At 43.5% G+C, this 16,925-nt stretch overlaps 1 protein-coding gene across 1 annotated transcript in view; it reads right to left on the reverse strand.

The window, feature by feature from the left end:
- The window catches only part of LOC126101213 (uncharacterized), a 194,961-nt gene that overhangs the window by 139,589 nt on the left and 38,447 nt on the right, over window positions 1-16,925 (reverse strand). The window contains exon 3 of the mRNA XM_049911905.1: window positions 3,053-3,171. Within this exon, the coding sequence (XP_049767862.1) occupies window positions 3,053-3,171 (119 nt within the window). The remainder of the gene's footprint in view (window positions 1-3,052; window positions 3,172-16,925) is intronic.

The following is a 16,925-nucleotide window of genomic DNA, read 5'->3' on the forward strand; positions in this document are numbered from 1 at the left end:
ACAATGAAGCTTTTCAGAGACTGTTACAAGAATTGGAAATTGACGCTGACAATCGCGGGACGCGAAAACAGGAACACAACAATTAAAGAGAGATGGCAGAATTTTGAGAGTGGACGATCTGGACGTGTGTCCATCAGGAAGAGAAAATTTGTAACACTAGATATCATAAACTAATATATATATGATGACTTTTGAATATTATGAAGGTAAATACATTGTTTGTTCTCTATCAAAACCTTTCATTTACTAACTATGCCTATCAGTAGTTAGTGCCTTCAGTAGTTAGAATCTTTTATTTAGCTGGTAGTATTGGCGCTCGCTTTATTGCAGTAGTTCGAGTAACGAAGATTTTTGTGAGGTAAGTGATTCATGAAAGGTATAGGTTATTGTTAGTCAGGGCCATTCTTTTGTAGGGATTATTAAAAGTCAGATTGCGTTGCGCTAAAAATATTGTGTGTCAGTGTAGTGATGATCAGAATAAGTAAAGATGGAAATGTCTGAGTACGTTGAGTTTTGATCAGGTGATTGAAAATCAAATAACGTAAGGAGTTTACCACCACGGTAATTCATGAAGTTTTCTATTGAGACGTTTCACTTACTCAGCAACTTCCTAATATGTTTGTTGAACCAAGGTGGATCCTTTCCCTCCCTTATATTTTTGCTAGACAGATATTTCTCTAGTACATGGTGGACAATAGCTTTAAATTCCGACCAAAGATGCTCAATATCTTTGTGTCCCGCAGTGAATGCTTGGAGTTGACTGTGAAGACATTCATTAATGACACTTTTATTTGCTTCCCCAAACAAGAAAACTCTACGCTGTTTCTTTGGTTCTTTTGCATCTTCCACTGACATACCGCAATAGGTGCCTTACGTAATTTTCTGCAGGAGACCAAGACTGAAATTAAAATTCTCGAATCAGAAACATACAAATTTACAGTAGCCATACACATCAATATATATATATATATATATATATATATATATATATATATATATATATATACAAATTGTATTTATATTACATGTGCCCAGTACTTTGCAACCTCCAAGGCGCTTGGAGTGGCTTGCAGGAGATCAATCTTCGTGCAGGATGTAGGGCACAAAAGGCACTGGAGCATGTGGCTTGTGGTTTGTTCTTGCCCACAATCACAGGACGTATCTTCTGTTATGAAGCCCCATCTCTTCAGGTTGTCTCTGGATCGTCCAACTCCTGATCGTAATCTGTTTAAAGATTTCCACACCAGCCAGCTCTCGTTGTGTCCAGGTGGGAGTTCTTCAGCTTCTGGCGTGTGCAGGTGAGGCGTCGACTTCTTCCATAACTCCAGCCTTGCGTTCTCTGGTGAAATGGTAGGCTTTCAGTCTCTCTTTGTTGGCAGCCACTGTTCTGCGTATCCATGGTGGCGCTATTCCAGCCAGGTAGCAGAGCTTATAAGTTGGGGCAGGTTCCGTTGAGAGCAATGTCTCCTTGTCTGGCATGAGATGACCTGAACCAGACTGGAGAAGCATATTCAGCAGTAGGAAAGCACAGTGCCATTGCAGAACAGCGAATAGTTTGTGGATGTGATCCCCACTGTGTCCCCACTAGTTTGCGAATTAGGTTGTTTCGAGCAGAGATTTTCATTTTGGTGTTCTTGCAGTGACTTTGAATCTCAGAGTTCTATCGAGAGTGACTCCCAAGTATTTAGGTGCGTGATGATGCTGGAGTTGGATGCCTGACCATGCAATATGTAGCTCACGATTAGCTTCCCTATTCCTTAAATGAAAGGCACACACTTGTGTCTTCGAAGGGTTTGGTCTGAGATGGTTCCGATTGTAGTAGCTTGACAGTGTTCTAAGTGCTGTTGTCAGGTTTCTTTCCACTCTTTCAAAGCATGAGCTCTGCGTAGCAAGGGTAGGTCATCTGCATATAAGAATCTCCTTGTGCCTGTGGTCAATGGCTGGTCGTTGGTATAGATGTTCCCTGAGGTAGACCATTTTTCTGCGCTCTCCAGCGACACCATCTTGGTCCTTTTCAGGACCACAGTTGACCATCATATCGATGAATATAGAAGACTGAAATGAACTTCTACCAAGCGTAAGTGGCTTATGCGCAGAGTACGGAGTGAAGGAAGGAGGACTGCATACGATAAGCACGTTATGGAATACGCTGGTACATACTGGTTGTGATCACATTGGTAGTGTTAGCGGCATATGAGGTGATAAGCTTAGGGACTGGGGACAGTGAGAATTGCAGGCGCACCCTTGAGAAATGCAGAGGTACTCACTGACGGTAACCACAGTGGAAGTGCTGGCCTCGGAGCAGGTTGGTACATACTGGTTGTGGTCACATTGGTAGTGTTAGCGGCATATGAGGAGATAAGCTTAGGGACTGGGGATGGTGAGAAGTGCAGGCGCACCCCTGAGAAAGGCAGAGGTACTCACTGACAGTAACCACAGTGGAAGTGCTGGCTGCGGAGCAGGTTGGTACATACTGGTTGTGGTGACATTGGTAGTGTTAGCGGCATATGAGGTGATAAGCTTAGGGACTGGGGATGGTGAGAGGTGGAGGCGCACCCTTGAGAAAGGCAGAGGTACCCACTGACGGTAACCACAGTGGAAGTGCTGGCCATGGAGCAGGTTGGTACATACTGGTTGTGGTCACATTGGTAGTGTTAGCGGCATATGAGGAGAAAAGCTTAGGGACTGGGGATGGTGAGAAGTGCAGGCGCACCCTTGAGAAAGGCAGAGGTACTCTCTGACGGTAACCACAGTGGAAGTGCTGGCTGCGGAGCAGGTTGGTACATACTGGTTGTGGTGACATTGGTAGTGTTAGCGGCATATGAGGTGATAAGCTTAGGGACTGGGGACAGTGAGAAGTGCAGGCGCACCCGTGAGAAAGGCAGAGGTACTCACTGACGGTAATCACAGTGGAAGTGCTAGCCGTGGAGCAGGTTGGTACATACTGGTTGTGGTCACATTGGTAGTGTTAGCGGCATATGAGGAGATAAGCTTAGGGACTGGGGATGGTGAGAAGTGCAGGCGCACCCTTGAGAAAGGCAGAGGTACTCACTGACGGTAACCACAGTGGAAGTGCTGGCTGCGGAGCAGGTGCCGGGCACGACCGCTCGGCACTCGTAGCGGCCCGCATCCTGGAGCGTCACCTTGCTGATCAGCACCACCGACCTCCACCTGCAACACAAGCTCTCCCCGCTCACCACAACTTATCGTGTACACTAGCCGATCAAAAGTGTCCGCACACCGCTATGTAATGCGGAATGAAACACTAGTTGTCACGAGGGGCGAAGCAGCTTTGGCGGGGAGTGTCGTGTCGTCAGGAGAGTAGCTGTAACAGCAGAATGGGTCAGTCGAGAGACCTGAATGACTGTCAACATGGAATTCTTTTATCTTGGCAGTTCGCGCATGCCCGCCCAGACACGGGAGATTGCTGCATTGCCAGTTGTACCCGCCAAGAGAAGCAGCGCCATAGTATAGTTCGCAAACTTACGTTTAGGGGAGGGCGCGCAGTTTATGAAGTAAAGTCACCACAGCCGCATTAACCCTTTCGCTGCTACAGAGACGTGCTCCCCGCATTCCCCGATGTGTGCGATTTTGTCATCATTGCACTGCTCGCCTGTGTAGACACATGGTGTTTCGACTGCTTTGACACACTTTATCATTCGATTTCACAAATACTATTTGGTCCAAAATTTGATTTTTACACATCTTCTTGACTGATGCCTTCTCCCCATAAATGACTTAATTTTGTTTTGAAGTTCAATGCAGTTATTGTGCAGCATTAGATGTAGTAAACCATTGCACGAAATTTTGAAGAGTTTGCAGAGTTAAAAGTCCATAGCGTATAGTTGCCATTAGAAATTTCAAAAAATTACATTCAAACGAATAAAATTCATGAAGTGAGACACTTCGATATTGTTTTTAAATAAAGAAAATATTAAGCCCCGAATAATATTTGAACTCAGAACCTTCCACTTCGCGGCCATGCACTTCAACCATTACGCTAACGCAGCTCACATTCAATACTTCTCCCGGAGGACTTAAAAATATCATGCAAAATACCAACAAACACTGTTGGTATGACTATGAAATACTCACGTTCCGTCGAAGTACAATAGGAAATAAACAATTACCACTGTTCTTTATTGCGAAAAAGCGGTTAGTGAGAATGATACAAACACCTTTCCTTGCTATCACCTGAATTAGGAGGCCTATTGCTTGTTTGGTTTAATTAATTAATAGAATATGAAGCAATTGGTATAAAGAATGCTTTTTCCAAACTTTCTATAAAAGAAAGTCTGCTATCAAGACACTGCTTTTGTTCAGTTACTTTATTTATGACTGAACGTTTCTAAAACTGAAGACACTTGTCCGTGATCTGCACTGCAGTCGAGCTCTGGCAACGTCGTTCTCTGTTCATTGGCTGACTGTGTTTTGTCACGTCAGATGCGCAGAACCAACCTAAACTTGGCCGCCGTCATAAATGACGCGCACTTTAGTCACTATGTGTAACCTAAGTAACAAATACGCCTGGGACGTTTCAGCCCTTTTAAAGCTGCCCAAGTTGGCTGCTGAAGTCTATTCGCCGAGAGCTGGGACGAAACATAAACAGTGTCACGTGAGCGACTACGCTCGTTTCCAGAGAAAGCATTCGGCGTTCACGTGATACGTAGGGGTGTGGAAAATCCTTGGAGCAGGCTTTGCAGCTAGCGGCGTTCGGCTGGCTACCGAGCTGTCACAGCGGACCATGAAAAACCTGGACAACAATGTACAAAATAAATTTAACAATAATGTTAAAATAATGTTAAACTGAGTTCATTCTGTCGAAGCAGATTTATTTTCATTCAGGTTGCTAACAAAACGCTCCATTCAAACACAATTAATTGTTAATTTTAATAACAATACCAGTAATAATAATGATAAAGGACGAAACAATGTTCACTCTGCCGAACTTGAACTGTTTTCATAACAAACCGCTCCTCTCTCTCCTCTATAATGCAGTCTAATTTCCACATTTGAGTTTCCACTTTTTCTACGACATGGAGGACGCACTTGTTCCAACCCTCTGCAGTCACTGTTCTTACTGCTTCTTCTAGCAGTACTTTAACTTTCGGCGTTTTGTATGTTTTGTTTTTCGCTGCAACATAGCCTTTGATTCTGGCCCACACTAACTCGATGGCGTTTAATTCACAGTGCTACGGAGGAATTCTGAGAACAGTTTTCCCTGCATTCTTCGCCATTTCATTTATTATGTATTCGTTGTGCGCTGTTCTGTGATTTTTAACTATATCTAAAAGTTATTTCTTCAACATACCGTCTTCGAAATCGATGTTTTTAGATTTTAGCCATTCTGATATTTCGTGCTTATTGGAATTCGCATTGGGAACTTTTTCTTTTCTCCGAGAATGGTACGGCGCGTTATCAAGAATAATGACTGCATTTTCCTGAAGCCGAGGAAGAACATCTTGAAATGACTTCGCGAAGGTTTCGGCGCATATCTCCTCCCGATAATCTCCACTTTTCTTGGATTCGAAAGTCCACAAACATCCTTCAACGAACCCTGCTTTGCTGCCAATGTTTGCGATAATCAGACGTTTCCCTTTACCTGATGGGCCCTTGCTTCCAGTGGATAATCCGGACAGAAAAGCTTGTTTTGAGGAATTTATAGTGTCATTTACCCAGACGTAACTTCGGGTATGTCCTGCGTTCACCCACGTCTCGTCCAAATAGTGAATGGGTCTGCCTTCATCTTTCAACCGTGTAATGGTTCGAAGACAACGCCGCCTCCATAAAATGATGTCAACCCTGTCTATTAGCATGCTATCGCGCCCACGCCGGACATATTTGAAATTCATTTCTCTCAATAACTTATAAAATGTAGTTCTCCGAAAATTGCCCAGATCTGCATCTTCGTTCACGACCGTAAGCACTTTGACAATTGTTGGCAATTCGTTACGAAAAAAAAAAAAATTCGTGTACTTTCCTTCGTATCGCATTCCTATCGAAGTCATCAACACTTTCAGAAAGTTTCTGTCGTAATTTTCCTTTCTTGGGAGACTTCAAAGAGTGTGTGGCCTTGTACTCACATATCACACGATACACTGAAGAACGTCCAACACCTGTAGCTGCAGCTGTTTTCGAAACATGCGATGCTATTGGATGCGCACATAAATGGTGAATGCTCAGCGTGACTACAAACACATATACTTACTCTAATAATCAACAACTAGTCTTTCAAGTGTCTTAATAGATGAACTTAAGGTATCCTGAAATCGCCGCTGTACAACACCCACTAACGACCTCACACCTGCAACTGAGACGGCCACACTGACTGAGCGCCGCGCCTGCGAACCGCACAATGCATCGCTCATAAAGGAGAAACGGTTGCACCCATCGCATTCGAACAAACTACATAATTAAATTAAAACCTTTCTCGCTTACACCCCCACAAAAAAATTTAAAGGGGAAAAGTTTGTCACTTACTATATTTCGGTTGATGATTTGGTAAAAGTTCTGCATCAGACGTGAGATTTTAATTTATTACTTCACTAATACTGACTCTATTGGGCAGAAAATTTGCAGACGTCGTCAACATATAGTAATGAAGGCAGTTATAAAATTATTTTGCTGTGCGACGCACAGTTTATGAGATATGGCGTGATAAATATAGAGTAACGCGAAAAAACAACTTTTCATGAAAGCTTAAATATTTCTCTTTTTCAGTGACAATAAATTTTAATGTAACGTAAAAAAAGGTATCGGAAGGTAGTTCTCGGATCACTTTATCATGTTCAGGTGCCAAATTATAAAAAACACGACTTTCATTTTTTAATTTCTGACGCCCCTGCCTGACCTCTCGACGACAGCGCTTTGGTCACGCGCCTTGCCGTGTTTACAGTACGTCTCTTGTTTTGGTGAATGGAGTATAGTAAAGTGACAAGCGAAAACGCGTAGGAACAACCACTAGTAAACCGATACAACGCAAGCCCCATGTACTGACGGACAGGGACCGCCGAAAATTGTGAAGGGTGGTAGTAAAACATCGCATGAAATCAGTCGAAGGAATCACTCCTGAGTTCGAAAGTGCTGCCAGCAGTCAAGCTCACAATGACTGTGCGTAGCGAGTTAAAAAGAGGGAGGTACAAGGGTCGAGCAGCTGCTTATGAGCCGCACATTTCTGTAATTAATGCTGAGCGATGCTTGAGGGGGTGTAGAGAACGACACCACTGGGATCGGATGCAAGAGTCTGGGTGTGACAGATATTTGGACAACATCACCTGCCATCACTTATAGTGCAAACAGGGGAGTATGGAGGAGGTGGTGTTGCGTTTTGGAGGTATTGTACGATACTATGGCGACTGCAGACGCACGTCAGCCCTGAGTTCGATCAAGAGGTCCTAGCTTCGGGCCGCAGTCAGGACATTTTTGCTTTGACGTCATCAGTAACCTTGAACCTTGAACCAGCATCAAGTCAGCGGCCTTGAATGTATGACGTCTTCAGGAGGGCAGGAAAATTAAAAATTAAAGATGGCGGATGGCAGCATTTGGCAAATTATTCTTTTTTATTCAATAAAATTGCAGCCAAATAGCCATATACAGTTACTTTGCTTAACATTTTACATTTTTGCATATTCATTTATCGATTTCACTCTTTTACTACACAGTTCTATGCGATATCGTTCACAGGCTTCGTTACACAGTTTACATACACATTTTGTTGTTGGGTCGTAATAAGTTTTGTTTTTGCAAATTAGATGATGAAAGCCGTAGATAGAAAATCTAGTTACGACATATCGCAGCTCGAAGTTTGGTGCTGTCCATGAGCGGTTCGTCATTGCTTCGGCGCCATAGAAATCCGGCCATACTTTTTCTCGTTTGTCCTCCATGATATTCAGTTGATTTCTGGAAGTCCAGGTGTTGGCATCATATATCGAAGTCTGATGTCTTCAATTAGGAATGTCTCTCTCACTAGCAGGTACACTAGTCTAGATCTTGTTGTCTTTGAGAGACCTAGTGCTCTTTTTAGATAAGTCGATTTTACCTTTTCTAGTGTTTCTAGATTTTTTTTCTGTCAGGTGGTCCCATAGGACCTCCATCCCATAGGCCAGGATTGGCAAGATTTTTGCGTTGAACAATTTCATGGCTGTTTCTAGACTGAGTAGGCGGATGTTTTTGATGTCCTGTATCGCTCTTATTGCTTGGGCTGCACGTTCTGTTGTATGTTTTGTGAAGCATTTGGCTGTTGGTTGCAATGTCACCCCTAGGTACTTAAAGTCTGATGAGATTTTTATTTTTTGTCCTCTGATGTTAGTTTCCGCATTCTTGGGTGTTTTGCCTCCTTTTGTGAAAACCACAATTTCTGTCTTTGTTATGTTTATGTGTAGTTTGTGTTCACTGCACCATTTGTCTATTTTCTCAATGATTTTCTGCAGCTTATATATATCTGTTGAACCTACGGCTATTTCGTCAGCATATGCATATACGTATACATCTTCTTCATTGTCTCCAATTCGGAGTACTACTTCAGTGGCAAAAATGTACAGCTAAGGGCTCATTGGGTCACCCTGTAAGATTCCGTTCGATTGTAGAATGAGGTTCGAAAAAGAGAGGTTGTCTGATATTGCGATTAAGTTTTATTCGAGGACTGACTTGATTATTCTTGCCCATATGCTATACTCTCCCATTGTGTTTTCCAGTTTTCGGACTATGAGATCTCTTTCCAGTAGGTCAAAGGCTTTGGTAAAGTTTATGAACACTGTGTAGAACATTTGTTTCTTTTGTAGCTCTTCGTCGATGTTGTTTAGAAGAAGCCTGACCGCCGCAAGTGCCGCCGTAAGTGTTGATCTTCCAGATCTGAAACCCATTTGTCGTTCTGGGAGATGACTGTCCACAGAGGCTTGGATTTTTTGTGTAATTATCTTCGAAAAAATCTTGAACTGAGTATTTTCCAGGGCTATGCCTCTGTACTTGTTTGGGTCCGTTGGGTCTCCTCTACCTTTGTAGCTAACTTTTATTGTCGAGTCTTGAACTTGTCTCCATTGGGTGGCAATTCATCCAAGTTCAAGGCATTTGTTGAATAGTTTGATCCATACGTGTTGGAGGGCCTCTTTCGCTTCTTTTGTATGTTCATTAGCATATTATCGGGTCCTGCTGCTTTATTGTTCTTCAGTGCTTTTATTACTTCTTTTACATCTTCTTCATTCAGAGATTCCCATACATTGTCTTTTTCCTTAGTTTTATGTTGTTTCTCTTTCTTTGGGGGTGTTTTGATTCCTCGTTTGTTCAGTATCTCATTGATGTGGTCTCCCCATTCCTTCATGTCTATATTTGGTGTATGAGGCAATTTTCTTGATCTTGCTGCTATGCATGGGTCTTTCTCTGCTTCATCCGCTTCTCTTTTTGCCCCTCTTTCTATGTATTCTTCTTTCTTCTCTTCTATTACTTTTTTGTAGATTCTCCTCTCTTCTGTGTACAGGTTATATGTTTCCTCGTCGTGCTGGTTTCTTAATCTGTGGAGCGTTCTTAGAACAGGGTTCCTTTTGCTGTAGCATTCACCATCAAACCATCTTTTTGCCGTCCTTGTTTTTTGGTTTGTTTGTATCACTGAATTTTTTTAGGAGGTCTTCTATTTGGTCTGTTGCTTTTTCAAGGTCTCCTTCCTCTATTAAAGTTTTTATTTGTGTTATTTGTTCTTCCTGGTTTGCTAATTTTTCTATATCTATTTTTCTTTGTGTGACTTGGGGGGTCTTTCTTGCTGGCGGTGATGTCAAATTAAAGATGAATAAAAAAATAAAAATCAGAGATGTTGGAACTAATCTACTTTGTAACACTTCCACCTTGCCTCCTCTCTACCCCTTTCCGGCAATCAGAGTGTAATACTTTACAGACCATTGAAATCAGTCAGCCAATCACAATGCAGCCGTCTTTGTTGCCCAAAAGCATCCGAAAACTTTGAACTTCTTTTTGCTCTATGTTCAGAAGTATTTTCACAAAGATTACATAAATCAGCACTCACATCAGTGCAAACTTCGAATTCTGTAATATAGGTGGTGTAAGGCACAACGGAGCCTCACATTAATTATTTTACACACCTAAATTGTCATATGATTCTTGTCAAGTGTACCAAGGCAGGCAGATAGGGCGTCATCGAAACTGAACTCGCTGACTGAGCTTATTACTTGTTCTGACAAGCCTTGTCTTGCTGACATCCAATGCGTCTGACTCTCGGCTCAGCGTAGAATGAAACTACAAAATACACATGGGCACTGCATCTGATCTAATTTACAGCTTAAAGTGCACTTGTTGACGAGAATCACCAAAGTAAACATTGTTATTCCCATATCTAAACTTGTCTCTAAAGCCGATATCAAAGTCAGCCAAACATTATACTGACTCCATGCTAGGGTATTAGAATTTATCTTGTAGCACAAAAAGTTTGTCACCCCTTTGAACTCTAAAGTAAGTGCCCTAGCTGGACGGAATGACACTATCTGGTGAAGCTTTATCATTACCCGTCTGTGATGCAAGTACTTTTAGGTTCATATAGTGTATTACGTTTTCTTGTCATGCAAAGTAGATATTAATTTTTTTTTAATTGAGATGTTTGCTTGTAATCAGATCATATGCTGATTGATCATTGCGATTGCCAATATGCCTCACAGTATCGTTGCACGAAAGATTAGTGTTTAAAAGTTGGATTTTGAACTCTCGACGAAATATTTTCAGCAAACGGGTTGCTACAGAAAAGCCAAGTAGAAGCTGAAAAGCTACATTAATGGCCACAAAATTTGCTACACCACGAAGATGACGTGATACAGACGCGAAATTTAACCGACAGGAAGAAGATGCTGTGATATACAAATGACTAGCTTTTCAGAGCATTCACACAAGGCTGGCCCGGTGGCGACACCTACAACGTGCTGACATGAGCAAAGTTTCCAGCCAATTTCTCATACACAAACAGCAGTTGACCGGCGTTGCCTGGTGAAACGTTGTAGTGATGCCTCGTGTAAGGAGGAGAAATGCGTACCATCACGTTTCCGACTTTGATAAAGGTCGGATTGTAGCCTATCGCGATTGCAGTTTATCGTATCGCGACATTGCTGCTCGCGTTGGTCGAGATCCAATGACTGTTAGCACAATATGGAGTCGGTGGGTTCAGGAGGGTAATACGGAACGCCGTGCTGGATCCCAACGGCCTCGTATCACTAGCAGTCGAGATGACAGGCATCTTATCAGCATCGCTGTAACGGATCGTGCAGCCACGTCTCGATTCCTGAGTCAATAGATGGGGATGTTTGCAAGACAACACCATCTGCACGAACAGTTCGACGACGTTTGCAGCAGCATGGACTATCAGCTCGGAGACCATGGCTGCGGTTACCCTTGACGCTGCATCACAGACAGGAGCGCCTGCGATGGTGTACTCAACGACGAACCTGGGTGTACGAATGGCAAACCGTCATTTTTTCGGATGAATCGAGGTTCTGTTTACAGCATCATGATGGTCGCATCCGTGTTTGACGACTTTGGAAGCATGTATTAGTCATCGCCATACTGGCGTATCACCCGCAGTCATGGTATGGGGTGCCACTGGTTACACGTCTCGGTCACCTCTTGTTCGCATTGACGGCACTTTGAATAGTGGACATTACATTTCAGATGTGTTACGACCCGTGGCTCTACCCTTCATTTGATCCCTGCGAAACTCTACATTTCAGCGAGATAATGGACGACCGCATGTTGCAGGTCCTGTACGGGCCTTTCTGGATACAGAAAATGTTCGACTGCTGCCCTGGCCAGCACATGCTCCAGATCTACCACCAATTGAAAACGTCTGGTCAATGGTGGCCGAGCAACTGGCTCGTCACAATACGCCAGTCACTACTCTTGATGAACTGTGGTATCGTGTTGATGCTGCAGGGGCAGCTGTACCTGTACACGCCATCCAAGCTCTGTTTGACTCAATGCCCAGGCGTATCAAGGCCGTTATTACGGCCAGAGGTGGTTGTTCTGGGTACTGATTTCTCAGGGTCTATGCACCCAAACTACGTGGTAATGTAATCACATGACAGTTCTAGTACAATATATTTGTCCAATGAATACCCGTTTATCATCTGCATTTCTTCTTGGTGTGTCAATTTTAATGGCCAGAAGTGTATATAATATTTATATCGCGAGTATCTTTGTTCAGTTTTTCCATTCCCTCTGTAGTATGATATTGGTGCTACATTCAAGTAACCATTACAGAGAGAGAAAGAGAGGGCTACAGAGAGAGAGAGAGAGAGAGAGAGAGAGAGAGAGAGAGAGGTAGGGAGAAAGAGAGAGAGAGAGAGAGAGAAACGTTTTGTACTGTAAGATAAAGTTAATACCGTAGCACTGGGTCTCTATAAAGTTTGACTGAATTTCAAAGAGGGTAGTTGAAAGCATGTATTACTCCTGTTCAGGATGTTCTGTGTGACAAGATGACAAACTTTTTGAGCTGCAAGATGAAGCTAATACCATAACAAGGGGTCAATATAATGTTTGTCTGACTTTGATACAGATTTTTGAGACGAATTTATACATGTGGTAATTCTTGTCAGCAAATACAAATAAAAATGGCTCTGAGCACTATGGGACTTAACATCTGAGGTCATCAGTCCCGTAGAACTTAAAACTACTTAAACCTAACTAACCTAAGGACATCACACACATCCATGCCCGAGGTAGGATTCGAACCTACGACCGTAGTCAGCAAGTACACTTTAAGCTGTAAGTTAGATCAGCAGTAGTACCAATGTGTGTTTTTCAATGCAGTATGAGTGTCAAATTATGCCGAAAGTCAGGATCAGCAAGACAACATTTGGTGCAACAAGCATATGCTCATTCAGCGAGTTCAGTATTACTAATTCCTTCCTGCTTGACTGTTCTGTGACACTTGACAAGCATCACAGAACAATATAGAAGTGGAAAATAAATAATATGAGGCTCTGTTGTGCCTTACATCATCTGTAGTACAGAAATCAAACCTTGCTCACGCGTGAGTGCTGCTTTGCGCAATTTTTTTGGATAAATACTTTTGAACATTGCGCAAAAAATTGAGAGCATTCGGATACACTCTACTTTTCAACATGCTGCAAAGAAAACTTCAGTGAGTTGGGACATTTTGAGCAGTATCAAAAATAATTCAAGTACCACACGTGATGCATATTTCTGGATAAACACTTTTGAACATGGTGCAAAAAACAATTCAGTGCGTTCAGATACTTTTGAGCAACAAGGTGCCGGCAGTGTTATGAGCTGTTTCATTTTAATGATCTGTAAAGGACTAGGCTCTGTTTTTCGGAGAGAGGAAGGGAAGACAGAGGAGTTAAGAAGGGAACTGGGCTAGTTCCACCATCCTGGATTTTTTCATGTTCCTGCCTGTTATCCACCATCTTAAATTTTTAAATGTCTTATCATCTCCCATCTTGATGACATCATACATTCAAAATTGTTGATGATATCATGTACTCAAGGTTATTGGTGATGTTATAGAAAAAACTCCCTCATCGGGTCCTGGAGCTAGGACCGCTAGATAAATGTGGAAGGATATAAACAAATTTTACAGCATGACAATGCATCCTGTCTTAAAGCAGAAACTGTGAGGCTACGATTTGTGGACGATAACATTCCTGAAATGGTCTGGCCTGTCCAGAGTTCCTGCCTGAACCCAGTGGAACACCTATAAGATGAGGTATAAAGTGGACATAGCTCCATACCTCAGCGTCCTGTATCACTACAACCTCTGGTTTTGGCTCTTGAGGAAAAATGGGCTGCCATTCTTCCACGGACATTGGGACACCTCATTGAAGTGACCCAGCAGAGTTCAAGAGGCAAAAAGGCGAAGGGTCCGTGATCAGACAGTGTACACCTACTCTCTGTGAGCACTGAAGTTACTCGAATAACGAAAAATGTGTGCACGTAGATTATCCTTTCGGGTGACCGAGTGCTGGGGCACATCGTCTGGGCAAAGTGCTTCAAAACTTACTACTGTCATTAATGTCTTATGTATTATTTGTGGATCTCGCATGCTTAATAATTTCTCTTCTATACAGAAAATGTATAACGTCGAATGGGGCAGCATGTTTCCCATTCTTAGGCAGTGTCTTATCAACTGTAATGACAGAAACTTATCCCAGTTTCCGTCTGCACGCACATTTTTTTTTTAAAAAAACGGCTCTGAGCACTATGGGACTTAACTTCTGAGGTCATCAGTCCCCTAGAACTTAGAACTACCTAAACCTAACTAACCTAAGGACATCGCACACACCCATGCCCGAGGCAGGATACGAACCTGCGACCGTAGCGGTCGCGCGGTTTCAGACTGTAGTGCCTAGAACCGCTCGGCCACCCCGGCCGGCCTGCAGATTACAATTGTCAGCATCTACATTTAGATACATACTCTGCAAACCACTGTGAGACGTGGGGCAGAAGGTAGTTATCATGGTATCACATATTAGTATTTCTTCCCGTTCCAATCGCGTATGGAGCGCTGGCAGAATGCATCTTTGCGATCCTTATGTTTGTGCTACGTATGGGACGGAACAACATCGGCAGATTCTTCACTTAATGCTGTTTCTTTAAAGGTGCGATGTTGTTGGAGAATCCCCTTCTGGGATAGCCGAGTTCGTTAAAACGCCCACTTCCAGGACATGATGAGGCGCGTCGATTCAGATCAAATCCGCCTTGCGTATTAACGGCGGGTTCTGGTGTGCCACCCAACCTGAATGTTGTTTTTAGCCGGTTTTCCACATCCCCTTGGTTACTAGAACACTAGATGCAGTGGGATGGCGAGGGGAAGGAGAGGGTAGACGGGGTTGGGGGTGGGTGGCGAGGAGGACGATAGCATGGAAGTAGCGTTAAAATGCCGTTGGGAGTGGCGACCCCATCGTAATCATAGCCTGTATACAGGTATGGCTGGTTCTGCGTGAGCATTGAAGATGTACCATACCAATGCCGACACGGGGTCCGCTGGAAACAGGGCACCAGAAAGAAGGAGAAGGAGTCCTATTTGGTATGGGTGCCACACACTTTGCAGTGTGTTAAGACGGGTCGCAAGATAGTAAGTAGTCTCTCTTGTAGACTGCGCTGAATTTCCCCCCTGTGGTGCCAGTAAGCCATAGTCCACCACTTGCCGTATCCATGACTGGTGAGTCTCTTGCACACACATGCAAACTGTAATCACCCAGATACTTCTCTCAAATGGTAAATTCCAGTTGTGACCCATTGATGTTGGGGATAAAGGACGCTTTTCTTCGTTTCGTGAAGTGCACAGTTGTTCATTTCTGTACATTTAAAGCAAGATAATAATCTTTTCACCACTTTGAAATCTTGTCATGTTCTTACTGAATATTTGTGCAACTTTTTTCGGACAACAGTTGTTTAATTACTGATAACTGCATCGTCTATGAAAAATCTGAGGTTACTATTAATACGGTCTAATCAGGTCATTAAAGTCTACAGGAACTGCAATGGTTCCGTCACATTGCCATGGGGCACGCCTGAAGTTATTTATACTTCTGTCGATGACTCTCCGTCAGAGACAAAATACTGCGTCCTCAGCAGGAAATCCTCAGTGGGGTGACAGATTTTGTTTGATGCTCCGTATATCTTACTTTTGATAGTAAATACTGGTATAATGCCGAATCAAATGCTTTCTGGAAGTCAAGAAATACTGCATCCATATGATTACTTTGATCTATGGCTTACGGAATGTCATTTGAGAAAACTGCAAGTTGGTGTACTACGCGTGATTGATGTTTTCAGAATCCCTGCTGGTTGGCTTGGAGAAGATCATTTTGTTGGACATACACTAAGTGATCAAAAGTATCCGAACACCTGGCTGAAAATCACTTACAAGTTCGTGGCGTCCTCCATCGGTAATACTGGAATTCAATATGGTGTTGACCCATCCTTAGCCTTGATGACAGCTTCCACTCTCGCAGCCATACGTTCAATCAGGTGCTGGAAGGTTTCTTCGGGAATGGCAGCCCATTCTTCACGGACTGTAGCGCTGAGGAGAGGTATCGATGTCGGTGGGTGAGGCCTGGCACGAAGTCGGCGTTCCAAAACATCCCAAAGGTGTTCTATAGGATTCAGGTCAGGACTCTGTGCAGGCCAGTCCATTACAGGGATGTTGTTGTTGTGTAACTACTCCGCCAAAGGCCCAGCATTACGAACAGGTGCTCGATCGTGTTGAAAGATGCAATCGCCATCCCCGAATTGCTCTTCAAGAGTTGGAAGCTAGAAGGTGCTTGAAAGATCAATGTAGGCCTGTGCTGTGATAGTGCCACGCAAAACAACAAGGCGTGAAAGCTCCCTCCATGAAAAACACGATCACACCATACCACCACCGCCTCCGAATTTTACTGTTGGCTCTACACATGGTAGCAGATGACGTTCACCGGGCATTCGCCATACCCACATCCTGCCATCGGACCTCCACATTGTGTACCTTGATCCGTCACTCCACACAACGTTTTCCCACTGTTCAATCGACCAATGTTTACGCTCCTTACGCCAAGTGTGGCGACGTTTGGCATTTACCGGCATGATGTGCGGCTTATGAGTAGCCACTCGACCATGAAATCCAAGTTTCCTCACCTCCCGCCTAACTGTCATAGTACTTGCAGTGTATCCTGTTGCAGTTTGGAATTCCTGTGTTATGGTCTGGATAGATGTCTGCCTATTACACATTACGACCATCTTCAACTGTCGGCGGGCTCTGTCAGTCAACATACGAGGTCGGCCTGTATGCTTCTGTGCTATTTCCACTTCACTATCACATCGGAAACAGGGACCTAGGGATGTTTAGGAGTGTGGAAATCTCGCGCACAGAAGTATGACACAAGTGACACTCACTCACCTGACCACGTTCGAAGTCCGTGAGTTCCACGGAGCGCCCC

Source organism: Schistocerca cancellata, chromosome 9, assembly GCF_023864275.1.
Source record: "Schistocerca cancellata isolate TAMUIC-IGC-003103 chromosome 9, iqSchCanc2.1, whole genome shotgun sequence".
Taxonomy (NCBI): Eukaryota; Metazoa; Arthropoda; class Insecta; order Orthoptera; family Acrididae; genus Schistocerca; species Schistocerca cancellata.